General features: G+C 54.4%; 1 protein-coding gene across 7 annotated transcripts in view; it reads left to right on the top strand.

The window, feature by feature from the left end:
• The window catches only part of NUP214 (nucleoporin 214), a 57,007-nt gene that overhangs the window by 21,825 nt on the left and 20,423 nt on the right, over positions 1-14,759 (top strand). For 5 of the 7 annotated variants that reach the window (XM_044439937.1, XM_044439940.1, XM_044439939.1 and 2 more), the window contains exons 22-28: positions 803-1,054; positions 1,277-1,432; positions 2,642-2,753; positions 9,884-9,959; positions 10,588-10,696; positions 13,043-13,148; positions 14,353-14,417. In XM_044439937.1, the coding sequence (XP_044295872.1) occupies positions 803-1,054; positions 1,277-1,432; positions 2,642-2,753; positions 9,884-9,959; positions 10,588-10,696; positions 13,043-13,148; positions 14,353-14,417 (876 nt within the window). The remainder of the gene's footprint in view (positions 1-802; positions 1,055-1,276; positions 1,433-2,641; positions 2,754-9,883; positions 9,960-10,587; positions 10,697-13,042; positions 13,149-14,352; positions 14,418-14,759) is intronic. The other 2 variants (XM_044439936.1, XM_044439941.1) reach the window with 1 other exon arrangement.

Raw genomic sequence — 14,759 nt, 5'->3', positions numbered from 1 at the left:
TGCTTTGGGGCTTCTCCCACACCTGTGCCTCGTACTCGGCCTCCAGGAAGGCGATTGGTCCTTTGCCGCACCTCTTGCGGCAGTCCTTTTGGCGGTGGCACCCCAGACGGTTACCCAGATTGCCAAAAGGCTTCCCCAGGCCCTCACATGCTTCTGAATGGGAATCTTGAGTTACAGTGTCTACAGTTTGCAACAAGGATGACCTTAGAGGGTCCCACAGGGGTTCTAGATCAGTTCTTAAAAGGCAGTCCATTCCCGCAGACATTAAAAAAGTGGCCTCAGAGAGAAAAGGAACCAAGAAGAAAAGGGATGGGGAGGGGAAAGGAAAGGAAAAGAAAAAACGCAGAAACTCAGCGCTGATCTTATACTGGCCCACTCGATGTGGATATGCAGTTCTTAGGGCTGCGCTGCCCCCAGGTGAGGTTTGGCTGTCTCTCGGCCAGCTTGGGGAGGAGCCGTTCAAAGCGAGGAGGATGCAAGAAGGGAGCCCTCCTGCCCATCTCCCAGCGGTGCCATTTTGCTCATCTGTGTCTCAGGATGGGAACACCGAGTTTGCTTTTGGAGGCAGAGAAAAGTGGAGACCTGGTTCCGCCACAGGATTGCTGGGGCCAGAGGCTCCAGGTGCCAGTCCCCAGCCCAGCGTGGTGCCTCCTCCAGCCCTCCCCCGCACCCCACCCCACCCCACCCCACCCCGCACCTCGAGACGCCAAGAGGTCTAGAAGCATCACAGAGATCCCTTTGACACGCTCCGCAGAGCTGTCGTCTCCAGCTGGCCTCACCATTTTCGCCTTGCCCCTTGCAGCCAGCCTCTCCCAGTCAGCCTTCCTGTCCTTGAGATACGATGAAGACTTGGACGACGTGAGCTCCTCATCCTCCGTTGCCCAGTCCCTGGAGAACGAAGACATCCAAGCGGCAGACCGGGAGGAGGAGGAGGAGGTGGCCCCAGTCCCGGTGCCCCGCCACGCCCCTGTGGTCCGGACCCCCTCGATTCAGCCTGGCCTGATGGCGCAACCCCCGCCTCTCGGCAAATCGCAGATCCCCTTGGGCGCCTTGAGTGAGTAGGCTGTGCCGCATCCCAGTGGGCCCAGCGCAGTCTCCAGAGAAGGAGGGGAAAACACCCCAGGATCGTGGCCAATGGTTCTTGCCATAAATCAAGAACCTCACGGCTCAGTACCCCTTCCTCAGCCTTCAGCCGCTGCGTCCCGGGGCACCTGCTCCAGGGCAGAAGCACCTTGTGGGTGACTGAATGGGCGTCCTTTGTTCCCCTTCCTCCTAGTATCCACCCCCAAAATCATCCCACAGGCAGCAGACAGTACAATGCTGGCCACGAAGACGGTGAAGCACGGCGCCCCTGCTCCCTCCGTCACCCTCCCGGCACCCCAGGCGGCTGCAGAAGCGGCTCTCCGGAGACAGATGGCCAACCAGAATCCAGGTAAAACCGCACGGCATGTTTTGCGATCATAAAACCCAAAAGCAACTATTGGACGGCAACCAGAAAACTGGAGAAGTTTTCATGTATTCCTTGCTCCTTTCCTCCAAGCAGCCCAAGCCACTGCTCCAATCCTCCCACTCTCTGTTCTCTTCACAACAACCCTGTGGGTAGGCAGGACTGAGAATCAGCGACTGACCCAGAATCAACTCGTGAACTTTCATGGCCAAGGGTGAGCTAGAACCCTGGCGGTCCGTGCAGACATCCTGAGCTAGTTGTAAATCTGATCACTGAAACTGCAAATCGCATGCCAGAGCCTGGAAGCGGCTGCTTTGGGGAAATGGAGACATTGAATGGGTAGTCTTTGAGCTTTCCACTTCTAGAAAGAGAATGGGATCTATTGACTGCGTGGGGTTTGTCTTTATGGTTCCTCATAGCAGTAAATTACACTTGGGGCACAACCCACCAGACGTGCAGGATTGCAGACGTCCTGATGCTGGCCTTAAAGAGCGTGGAGGCAAAAGTCAGACAGCCTTTCCCTGCCCTGCAGAGCAACGGGGTGGCCCTGATCAGCTGTTTAACTGCAGCTTTCCGGAGGGGGAAGGAAGGAAGGAGGCTGGGGCACCGCTAGGATATATCATCCCTTGGCAGCCCGTGCTCATGGTTTCCCCTCCCACCCAATCCATAACATTGGATGCTGGACAACTGTTATTTTTTATTTCTATTTTTTGAATTAATTTGTTGTGAACCATCCCGAGATGGTCTAAGTATGGGACAGTATGGTAAAGTTTTAAATGAATACTAAATAAATAATCCCCTTCTCTGAGGTTGCTTTTGCTTTTGCAACCTCGGAGATGCAGCCGGCACCTGAAGGGGGAGGAGGGAGATCTGAACCCAGAACTCCAGCTCCGAGGTTCGAGCAATTTTCCAGTTTCACAGCTGGGAAACTGGGAGATCCTACGTCCATCTAGCAGGCGTGGGACTTCTGCTTCCATCTCTTCCCCCACCTCCATACATCAAGGAAGGACTGGGCCAGACATGATGGGAAATGCAGTCCAACACTACACTGGGGAAAGCCTGAACCAGTAACACCCTTTGGATTGGCATATCGTGGTCGTGTGTGTGTGTGTCTGTGTCTGTGCACGCGCGTGCCTTTAGTGACTTCTCATCCCTATCAGAATCAACCCAGTCCTTCCCCTTCGTATCGTTCGGCAGCCGCAAGCACTTCCTTGACCGAGTCAACTTTAAAGAACGTCCCGCAGGTGGTGAACGTGCGGGAGCTGAAAAGCAGTGCCTCTACTCCAGCGGTTTCTGCAGTCATTGGGTAGGTGGGCGTGTGCGTCTCCTCTGCACCTTCCGGGGGGCCCATTTTGGTCCGTGCTTGCACAGCCAGAGGGTGGAAGTGTTACTGCTTTTGGGAGGATGAGCCTCTGATAGGCTTGTGAGGTTGGGTTAGACTCGGGGGTGGGGGGGCTGGCTAGTTTAAGGAGTACCCCAGACCTTGAACTGCCATTTTTAAATAAAGTCTCTAGTCCTTATGCCCGCGAGCAGGGTGGGTGGGTGTGATTTTACAGCTTAAGGTGCTCCATTTGTGCATATTTTAGCTCTTCTCCATTCAGAATGGGATGGGGGTGTCATTTTGGGACACATTTTCCCACTTTGCAAGAGGCAACCATGGGGGAAGTTATACCGGGGTGTTGAGCAGCTCCAGAGGGTGTGTTTCTCCTGTGCAATTTCGCATCTCGTGGGGCAGGGAGGACACTGTCGAAATGTGAGACTAGGAACCTCACTGGGGAATCTTCGACGATCGCTTCTGGTGTGCTCCGTTACTTTGACATGCCTTCTGCTCTCTGAAGCTCTGACATTTTATTAGTTTTGAATGCTGTTGCTTTTTTAGGCCACATCACTGCGATCTTAGCAACTGTGTGTGTTTTCTGCTTTTAATTGTGTCCCCGGCTTTCCCCACTTTTCCAGGGAGGGAGGAGAGAGAGAGAGAGAAGTTGCATTCATTCATTCATTCATTCATTCATTTAGAAAATTTCTATGCCGCCCCATTCGCCGAAGCCTCGGGGCGGCTCACAAAACATTAAAATATAATACATTAAAAATATAAAATTTCAGGCCTTCTTAGATGAAAGATCTCACAGTTTAAGGCCTACATTGAGGTTTTGAATTGCTAGTGACAGACAGGGGAGAACTGACCTCCACTTTTCCTCCATAATGTTAATTGAAGCTACACTTGGGTGCAACATGAAACTAAGGTTCAGTACAGCTGTGGATCACAACTGGCAGTCAAGACAGCTGCCACTTCACCCATCTGGAGGGTTCAGCATTCTGTGAAGAAGCTTCAGGCTCATGAGCTGCTCCTGCTTTCTTATGTGCTGTGTCCACAAAGAGAGTCCACGTTCAGCTGCCGCAGTTTATCATTAGATCAGAAACGGGGCAGATGGGTTTAGGGAAAACCAACCAGCTTCAGACTGGGAAAGCAAGAGCCCCACAGGCCATGAAGGAGCAGATGTGAAGATGGGCAATCCCTTTCTCAGGGCCCACCGGAATTCCGCAGAAACGTGCACATTTTCACCTGAAGCAGGAGGCAGGTGCGCTGCAAACCAGCCTCTGCCTCTCTGTCCCAAAGTGGCTTCCCAGGTGTGGTCTGATCATGGCAGCATCTGCCACTGACCGATTGCTTCAGACTGCTGCTCTGCGCACAGCAAAAACATCTCGCCTTCTCTCTTCCTTCCTCCGCCTCCTGCTCTTTATACCACTGGGCCTAATGGAAGAGCTCAAAGGGCTTTTGTGGAATTTCGGTCGGCGCTAACAAAAAGTATCGCCCTACGGTAGACGTGGGCTCACGGCAGCCGGCGTGCCCGAGTGGCTCCCCTCAGCCCTCGGTTTGCTGAGCCACCATTTTTGCGTTCAGGCGCACGGGCAGGCCGGTTCGTTGACAATGGAAGGGAAGGCCCTTGTTCGGAAGCTGAAGCAGGAGAGCAGAGGAAAGGCTCGGGCATCCAAGCCGCATTGTATGTCATGCCAGAGCTGACGCGGCCGAGTTTTCTTTGCAAGGAGAAGTCGTGACTTTCTATGCTTGTTTCCATAAAATGGTGGGCGCCGCTCGCCTCGTGGGTGCTTGTAGGCAGGACTGCTGCAAGGCTGTTTCCCGCAAGGCATCTTTCAAGACCCCTTAGCCTCCCCGCAGCCTGTCCCCCCACCAGTCACTTCGTCCCTACAAAGCACTCTCCTCCAGGGTCTCGCGGGGCACAAGTGGCCGCCGTTCACCCAGGCAGGCCCTTCACAGGCGGTTCTCCCCGAAATGGCGAACAAACCGCACTTCACTTTCTGGTTTCTCCCTTTTCCCCTCAATTTTGGCAGCCTTCGCAAGCATTTTGCTGTGCAAAGTTCATTATTGCTGCTGCTGATGATGATGATAACATTATTATCATCATTATTATTAATGTCACCTCCTTGCAACTGGCATACGATCTGCCAGCATTTTGACCATCTGGCTGTGTGGCTTATTCCCTCTGCTGCCGTGGAAAACATCTGCGCTGTCATATAGCTTGCCAGTCAGTTTTATTTCCTGCAGGAATTTGCACATGTTTCATCTGGTAAGGATGACTGTGATCGTCACAGTACATAATCCCCACACATGGCTGCATCAAAGGTTAAATTTCAATTAGGGCGATGCATACCCCTGGAATCGGAGGCGCTGGCCCAGTGTACCAACCAAGGCCTGCTCTGTCTATGGGGCAGAACAAGGAGGTAGACCCAGCTTGTGACTGGGTGTCCTCTCTGCATGCCCCCCATAGAGTGTAGGGGAAGCTTTGCTGCACATGGAAGCAGCCAAAGCCAAAATGTAGGATAGTTCAGGAAAAGCCCAGCTCTGCGTCCTGTGGTGCTAGTTTTCCTCTTGCGAGGACTCTTATCATTGCAGAGAATTAAACAGGGTTTCCCACCTCCACTTGGAAGGGGAGCAGTGTGTTCTGCCCCCTCAGTCCTGTGGCACCTTTAGAACCTGTGCAAGCCCCAGCTTTTAAGTCAGGAGAAGCATGTAACACACGGTATGCCGTGGAGTGAGGCCTCCTCCCCTTTCCCCTCTCCTCTCCCTCTTCTGCAATTATTAGGATGGTAATGCTGGCCTACCTTGCAGGAGCAGTGTGATAATTGTTGAGGTAGTGTGCAGGAGGTGCTTTGAATCACTGGGGCATACTATACAAATGCGGAGAATTTATATGCATGTGTGCATACACACACGATCTCAGATCCTAACTCTGTGTGTGTGTGTGTGTGTGTGCTGTGCTGTGCTGTGCTGTGCTGTGCTGTGCTGTGCTGTGCTGTTCTGTTCTGTTCTGTTCTGTTCACAGGGCATCCCTCAAAAAAATAGACCAGATGAAAGAGACCTGGTTCTCTTCTCTGAGTATGTGCAAGCAAATAGTTGCTTTTCCCGTCGTCTACATGGGGAAAAGCACTCCAAACCCTGTCCCCCGTTTGCAAACATCACAGGAAGGAGTGCAAAATGCTTCTTACACACAAGTGCGGCACTTTTCCCTGGCCCACGTGCACAGCTTGCTGCAATAAACAAGCCCCATAAGCAGCTTGGATGGGTTGCCCCAGAGGTCTTCCTGTCCAGATGCTTGGCTTCTAAGGAAATCCCAGGAGCAGGCCATGAATGGAACCGTGAGGCTTTCTCCTGTCTTTGTCCTCGACTTCTCTGTGGCTGTCACTATACACAGAAAGTCCCTCAGGACTAGCGGCCATCAATAAAGCTCCTCCTCTTCTCTGTTTAATTCTAATAACCCCCTTTTAAAAGCATCTAGGTTCGCAGCAGCCCCGTGATGTGAGGCGTGGCTCTGCTTTGTCATATTCACCATGCCTCAAGCGCCTCTGGCTTGCCCTCGGCTTACCTCCTCCCTCTTTCTGCATTTGCTGCATTTTTGGCTTGCTCTTCAGCCAAAACAGGCCCTTGGCAATGATTAAAGTGGCCTCATGCCCACAATCCAAAAGGCACAACCTGGAGGAAAGAGGACTGGGAGGGAGGAGGAAAGAAGCAACACTCAGGTGCCAGGACTTGGTTTCATAGTTTTTATAGGTGTTCTTTTTAGCAGGAAGGGACCAGAGCAGGCCCTGTGGAGAGAGGCAGGTGCCCTTGCCATGATGCTCTCCATGGGAGTCTGGGGGATGCAGCCTCCCAGTAGCTCTGGGTTCTCCAGCCGACGGATGAGGCCAGAATCTTCCCTCCCAGGAACGGTCCCTTTTCCCGACAACAAGCATGTGACCTTCCCGTTCTGCAAGGATGTTTTCTCTTCCGTTCCACCTCCCGATGTGCTGGCCTTGAATCTTTCTTGCCTTGGCAGCTCTCTGAGGCTAGATAAGAGCGCTGCTTAGTAAAACCAGCCAGTTGGTGGCCGACTGTTTTGCCTCGTACGATCTTGGCATATCGGGCTGCCTTCAGATAGTAACAAGATGCTGGAAGCAATGGCCAGGCAAGGGCTGCTGAGTTGCCGCATCCAGAATCCATCCTGATCTCTCACGCTTTTTAGTGGCATTTAGGATTTCTTTGCCGGTTTTACCCACTATTTTTATCTTGCTGGCCATCTGCTGTTTTGTGTGTCATAATTCTTACTGGTGGGTGTGTTTTAATGTTATATGTTTTACATTTTTAAGATGTTGTATGGATCTATTCACTAGAGCCTTTGTGGAAAGCCAGGGTTTGAATTACTTAACTGAAATAGGCCTCTTGCTTTTCTAGACGTCTGTGTTTCTGGCTTTTGCACATACTGCTTAATTTCCAGCCCTTGTTCAATTAACTTTCCGTTTGAACCTAAGCTTGCCTGCAGCTGGGCAGTGTCTGGTGTCTATAAATCTAAGCAATCGGTTCTTCCTAGCTCAGTGGTCTTCAGGTGTATTAGACTACACTTCCCATCTTCCCTAGCAGGCATGGCCACTGACATTCTGCAGTGCCAACAATTAAATCGGTGAAACCCAATATAAGCTACACTCTAACAGTGTAAGTCTGCAGTATAAAATAGAAGTAAAAACCAAGGAAGGAATCACTAGAAGTAAAAACCAAGGAAGATCTTTCAACTGCGAAGTTGAAAATACAGTAGCAGATTTAAAGCAGAAACTGAAAGGCTAAAGGTGCAAGTCTCGACAGGTTTCGACTTCCTTCTGTCTAAGCCAGTGCATAGGATTGCCCTTCAAAATGCCTGGAAATGCAAGATCTTCCTCTGCTGCCAAAAAGAGGACAATGCAGGCACCAAGTAAACCTCCCTGGGAAGTTCGTTCCACGGCGAGGGTGCCACCACAGAAAAGGCCCCCCTCTTCGTAGCCAGCCACCTAATTTCCTCTGCAAGGGTGTCCCAGAGAAGAACACTCAAGTCCGTATCAGGGTCTGGGCAGGTTTATAGGGGAAGAGCTGTCCTTAGGTAACCTGGCCCCAGTCTGTTCAGGGCTTGGAATTTGACATCTGGAGGTCATCATACTGGAAAAGGCCATACTAAAAAGCTCAGGAAGAAGGCTGAACTAGGTATTCTTGCCCGATAGTCTTGCTTTTTCAACACATGGGAGTTCAGGAATGGGGGGGGGCATTTATCTCAGGGGGCGGGGGTCCCTGGGCAAAACTCCCAAGGTCTGTCCTGGTGGAACTGGGAAAGACTCTGCTCGCCTGAGGCTCTGGAGAGCTGCACTGGGTCAGGGAGGAATGGTGGGGCAGCTTTTGCAGGCTGGATTAGCTCTGCAAGTCATCGGTGAGATGGAATAGGGCATTTAAATTCCTTGCAAAATCCATGCGTGGGGTACCTGAGCCTTTGGGATTGATGAGGGTTGTCACCCCACCCCTCTGCCAGTGACCAGATTGAGGAAGACCAGTTGGCAACTGAGATGGTGCCCAGGTCTGATGGACAAAGTCCCGGCCGTCTGTGTCCCAAGGAAAAGCCACACGGATGGCTTTTCACTTAATTGCCATGTCCCTTGTCAGTTTCCGTCTGCTCAGCTGTAAAAACAAATTAAAGCAACAGTGCAGCAAGAAGTAATCAGCCACCCAAAGGAAGAAAGTCCCCAATTTCCCATTTGCATGCTAAAGAAAGAAGCAGAGAGAAGTAGATGCTGGGAACAGTTAAACTTGGTGTCATGAGAAGAAGGGAGTGTGGATTTATTTCCATGCCCAGTAAATCTCCATGTTTGGAAATGTATGCTTATATCCATTATTGCCTTTGGTATAAATCTTGACTCTTTGCTCTTCCGCGGTAAGGGAGTCTGTTACTCCAATTTTATGCTGACGAGCTGATAACTTTGGCGGGAGTTAGCTGATAACAAACCAATGAATCTTTGCCTTCCCAAGAGGTGTGACCCATTTAGCTGCTTGTAATGGAGCTGTCTCTCGATGAGAGCTGGCGAGACCCAAAGTTTTTCACCAGCTCTCGGGAAACCATAGCAAGACATGCAGAGACTCTGGTGGTGACTGACCCCAGATTGTAAGATTCCAAACATGGCGTCTGCGCCCTTCCCGCTTGCCGTGAGCACTTTCAGCGTTTCACAGGGGCGTCAGATGCTGCTTTGTACCGAGCCACATCCTGGGTCCGCCTTGCCAGGTGTCCCCACTGCTGTCAGCCGTGGCTCTCTGATTCAGACAGGATTCCTTCCTGGAGTCACCGAGGGTCAGGCCTGGAACCTCCTTCTGGCAAGGCAGGGGCTTTGCCACCAAGCCATGGCCTCAGCCCCAAGCACCGCAAATGCTGCCGAGTTCAGCTTGAAGCAGGCCCTGCCACCAGGCGCAGTTCAAGCCCTCTCCCAAGTTTTAGTGGCTTTTAGATCGAACTCCTCAGATTACCTCAAAGGGGCTTGGACGATTGGTGGGTTCAAGAGGTAGCTCAGGCTGAGAGCGCCGTGTGTCCAAAGGCACCGAGAAACATGGCACGCTTTTGTGGATTTGAACCCGGCACCTTCCCCACCAGAGCTGTGCTCTCCCAGGTCTGAAGATTAAGGCCCACTTTCCCCCGGAGTGTGTCTGGATCAGCACTTCTCTCTCACACCTGGGAAGGCCTCCCCCAAAAGCGTGGAAGTTTAAAACTGACGTATCCGCTAAAGGATGGAAGAAAAGCCCTGTTGGGTCAGGCCGGAAGTCAGACTAGTCCGGCTTTCTGCCCCCTTGGTGGCTAACCAGACACCCCAGCGGGAAGCAGGAGCACCCTCTGCCCCCATGGGCCCCCAGCAAGTGGTGCAAACAGACATCCTGCCACTGATACCGGAGACAGCATGCCAGGCTGTCCAGACCGGTAGCCATGGCTAGCTGTCTCCCCCTGGAGCAAGGAGCCCGGCTTCCTGGAGGGAGGCTCAGAGCCTTGCTCCGCACCCAGCGGGCTCCCCGCCCCCCCAGGATGAACCTCGGCGAGCCACTCGCATCCTGTCAAGTTCGTGATGGTTGCTGGTCTCTCCAACAGCTTTCCCTTCCTCTTGCAGATCCTCCATTCCTCAGTCCGCGGCTCAAGCTGTCCACCAAGTTTTGGCAACGGTCGCCACCAACCAAGCCAATCAGGTACTGCCAGTCCCTGTCCTGTGTTCTTAAGTTTGCAGGCTCTTCAGGAGTCGCAAGAATTGGGTGGCCCCAATCACAGAGCTGGGGCATGAGAGAGGGGTGCTGGGGGGATCAGGGAGAATCCTAGGCATGCTCAGATGCCAGAAAAACCCTGTGCAGGGAGCACCTTAAGGGAACCCCCAAAACATCCCCTGAGGACCCCGGTCCTGAGTCATGGGATGGAAAAACCCAGCAACGAGAAGGGAGGAGGAATGGAGTGAACAGGTCAAGAGACACACAGACATAATCCAGATGACACAGTAACCTGGACACAAAGGTTGCGTATGGGTTGAGTGTGGATTGTGAAAGGGGCTCCGGGGTACGCAGACTGGCCAGCCAGCAGCCCTGCAGTTCCTTAACGGACCACGATGGAGCTCCGCAGATCATGCCTTTGAGCTCTCCGCTTAACTCCAAGCTGCCTCTCTTTCTCGGCACGCCTGCGCAAAGCCACGCGCTGTGGGACTGTCTGCTCTGGAGTGGCCCCTCGTTCCCCCGGGGCCTGCGCAGTTTCCAGCTGGGATGCACCTTGTCTTGGGCCCTCTCCCCCTGCTTCCTTCTTGACCAGGCTCCTCCCGCCTAACCTTTCTAGGGACCTCCCGCTGGCTCCCTGAAGATGCAGCCTCTGCCCACCTCTGTACCCTTGGCTGGGGTCTCCGTCGCATCCCCTGGACAGACACTGGCTGGCAAAAAGAACTCAGGTGAGGAGAGGCCGCGTGGGGGGGCAGGGGGCGGGCAGTGGCAGTGTGCTCCATCCAGCTCTGGAGCAGCAGGAAAAGCTCCGGATAGCAATCCCAGAATGCTCCTTCTGAGGCCATACGGCGCCGATGAATGCCGGCGGGTTCACGGTTGAGAAAGAACAACTGGGAAAGAGTGGGCGGGGAGGCAGGAGCATGACTGAAGGGATCCCAGCGACCCTGCTGCGCTGAGAGATTTATTCTGTGAAGCAGAAGGTGCCTCTCGCTGACGAACAGTACGACGGTACGGTTTGCGGAGCTTCGGAGAAAGGCTCAGGCTCGTGGCCCCCCGCGCCCACCCCCGTGTCCTCCGCATCATTCTTCCCACTGGCAGGCTCTGCAGGCAGCAACGAGGCCCCTCTCAGACTGCGTTAACAGCCCAGGGGGGTCCCCATCCTGCCCCCGTTGGGCTTGCACCCGAGAGCTCAACGGACCAGCCCCGTGGACGAGAGCGAGGGGGAGGCTGCTGCTCACGTGCTCTCCAGCACGCGGCCGTTCTGTGGAGCAGACTGCCGGCTCCCGGCTCCCGCCCAGGGGGTCTGCTCTCCGGCAGGAACACCCGGCCTGCTTGGCAGCGCTGCAGGGTGAATCCTCGCCTGCCTCCAGCTGGGGAAGCAGCCCCCCTGGCTGCCCCACACGGCTGTCTGGCCCCCTCTCCCTCGGCCATGACTCTTCCTGCGTGACTTGGGGCCAGTCAGTCACTGCCCCCCTCCTACCTCACAGGGTTGTTGTGAGGATGCAGTGGAGAGGAGGAGAGCCTTGTCAGTCATCTTGCAAGCGGGGGGAAGGCAGGGTAAAAGCGAAATAGCATTTAGTATTTTAATAAGTAAAAATACTGAACTGAGCCTCGGTCAGCATGTGCATGCTTCGCTCATTGCTGCCTAGCGCTGATCTGTCTTGTAAGCATGCGAAGAGAGCGTGCCTCGAGAAATAGCATCAGGCCTGGTGGGCTGCCTCGTGCCCTCCAGAGCACAGGGCCTCTTTGCTTCTGGCCCCCATCACTGGCTGTTCTCCCCATGGAAGTTTGAGGGGTACCAGGGTCGCGGGGTCCCCGACTTGGGTCTCGAGGTCCACCCCAGGCTGCTCGCCCGGGGACCCAAACTCTCTGCTCAGCCACGTGGAACACAGGTGCCCTCGTCCAGTCACTGTATTGTTCAACCTTACAAGGGTGTTGTGAAGATCGGCATTGTCTGGGGCTGGGAGGAGAGCCCAGTATTCCGCGTGGAGCGACTTGGAGGAAAGGTGGAACAGATGGCGTGAGAGCCAGTGTGGCGTGGTAGTTGGGAGTGCTGGGCTGGGTCTTGGGAGGCCCGGGTTCGAGTCCCCGCTTGACCATGACGCCCCCGTCGCGATTTTCAGCCAGTGATTCCCTCTCAGGCTAAGCTACCTAGCAGGGCTGTTGTGGGGGCAAAATGTACTGGAGCAGGTACTGAGGAAGCCACCTGGGGCTCCTTGCAAGGAGAAAAGCGAGGTGGGCCATGCAGCCGTAGTGCTAACAATGCTGTGGTGTAAACAGCTGCGCCCCTACCTGGGGTACAACTGCCTGGTGACAGTGACACATGCGCTGGTGACTTCCCGCCTTGACTTCTGTAATGCGCTCTATGTGGGGCTACCCTTGAAGACGGTCCGGATACTTCAGTTGGTTCAAAATAGAGCTGCCAGGCTGCTGACGGGGACTGGGCATTATGCTCACATGACTCCAGTCCTCCGTCAGCTTCACTGGCTTCCCATTGAAGTCCGGGCCCAATTCAAGGTGTTGGTGATGACCTATAAAGCCCTAAAGGGCTTGGGTCCTGGCTACCTGAAGGAGCGCTTATGTCCATATATGCCCGCCCGCCCCCTGAGATCAGCCCTTCTCCAGGGACCTTCCATGAAGGAAATTAGGAGGGTGAGTACCCGGCAGAGGGCCTTCTCTGCAGTGGCGCCCAACCTATGGAATGCGCTCCCTAGAGAGGTCCGCCTGGCGCCGTCGTTATTTGTTTTTCGGTGCCAGGCAAAGACCTTTTTATTCAAGCATCATTTTAATTGTTAATGGTATTTATTTTTATTCTTTGGCCAGGGCGACTTATTTTATACTGTTATATGTGCTTTATATTGTTAATTTATGTATTTTAATTTATTTGTAAGCCACCCCGAGGCTTCAGCGAATGGGGCGGCCTAGAAATTTTCGAAATAAATAAAATAAACAAATAATAAACAGAAATCAGGCTCAGAGAGGCTTTTCCCAGGAGCACTGATGGGGGAGCACAGTCCCTGCTCGCCCGCGTGTGCGTGTTCGATAATGCTGTGCCCCTTTCTTTGCCATCCCAGGGCAAGGGCCCCCGAAGACCGCTGCGGCCGCGACCTCTCCTGCAGTGACGTCCGCCCCAGCAGCCGCAGGCCAGTTCAACAAGGCGTTCACGTTCACCTCCCCAGGGTCTGTATGGGCGCCTTCTCCCTGCTTCTCGCGTGAAAGAGCCGCATGGGCAGGGGCAGCCTTCTCAGCCTGGTGCCCCCCGGGGGTGCCGGACTACGGCTCCCAGCATTCCCGCCGAGGAGGGGAGTTGGAGTCGAGCATCTCTGGAGGGGACCAGCTGAAGGAAGGCGGGGTTGCGGGGAGACCCACGGTCCAGCCCCCGAGGTTGCCCTCTTCAGGCAGCCCGGCAGCCTCACTGGCTTGTTGTGGGGATGAAATGGGGGGAGCGAGGAGAGAACATTCCTGCCGCATGGCGTGCCTTGCGGGCAGGGGAGGGTCAAAGCTGCAGGGTCCTCAGGTGCTGGGCTCGCTTGGCCGTTCTGGATCCTGCAGCGGGAAATGCACAGGGCGAGGGAGAAATGTGGAGGAGGGTCGTTCTTGCCCTCGTCGTCCGTCTTGCCCTGGACACGCAGCCGGCATCCAAACTCAGGCACGTGGGGAGCAAAGCTCTCCAGCCGGGAGCCGGAATCCTGGCCAGGTAGCCCGGCTGGAGCGCCCGGGAGCTGGCAAAGATGCTGCCGCCCAGTTGCCATGTCGTAGCTTTGCAGTGAGGTGGGAGGAAAGGAGACAAGCCCATGATCCACACTGGGAGGCATCTAGATCGTCCCACTGCCTCCCAAAAGTTTCCGTGACGTAGGCCTCGCACGGAGAAGGACAAGTCTCCAAACGAGGTGTAGCCTTCTCCCTCATCACATTGTAGCCGGACCCAGGAAAGCTAAAACGGGACCCATTTCACGGTGCGTGCTGTCAGGCAGAGCCGTGTGTCTGCTGACCTCCCTCCTCCGCTCAAGTCAGGAGTGGACAACTGGGGGTCCTCCGGATGCTTCAGACCACAGCATCCATAAGCCCCAGGGCCAATAGTCAGGGCTTTTGGAAGTGTATTCCACAGCATTGAGTGGGCAGCCTGGTGCTGGCCCCTGCTGCAGAGACATTTTATTTGTTTGTTTGTTTGTTTGTTTGTTTGTTTGTTTATTAAAACATTGGCTTATGGTGCAGGGAATTCTGGGTGTTGTAGTTCTGGGGGCCAGGCGGTGAGGCGCAGCAAGCAGTTAGCGCCAGCACCCAACAGTGATTCCCGTTTCTGAGGCTGTGGGGAGAGCCATGATTCTAGTGTGGAGCTAAATCTCTCTCTTTCCCACCCCCACTTTTTTTGTTTTTAATCTAGGCCGGGATTTAACTTCGCTGCCGTCACCTCTTCCCCTGCAACATCTGGCGCTGCTGCTTTACAAGGCAAGTTTCTCACACCGCGTGCAAAGAAAGCAAGGCGGCGCCGAGCCAAACGGTCTTGGGGATGTGATAGGACTCCCTTTGGGGCCGCCCTTGGGCTCCCCTGTCCCAGGCAGACCTCCTCTGCAGGCTTGGAGAAGTACCAGAGGAGAGGGAAAGGTTATCAAAAGTCACAGGTTGCCCTTGCCCAGGTCCAGCGTGGCTGCGCCCTGCCTGGGAGAAGGGCGGGAAGGGCGTGTCGCTGCAGCAGGAATCGCGCAAGTGTGCGGCGCATGGCCTTACAGACAGGCGCGCCTGTCCCGTCCCTGCCTTGCGAGAGACGCAGTGAACCATCCGCCGCCCAGT

This window comes from Varanus komodoensis, unplaced genomic scaffold (assembly GCF_004798865.1).
Source record: "Varanus komodoensis strain SLA01 unplaced genomic scaffold, ASM479886v1 scaffold36, whole genome shotgun sequence".
Classification (NCBI taxonomy): Eukaryota; Metazoa; Chordata; class Lepidosauria; order Squamata; family Varanidae; genus Varanus; species Varanus komodoensis.
This window is presented reverse-complemented; position numbering and strand designations above follow the sequence as displayed.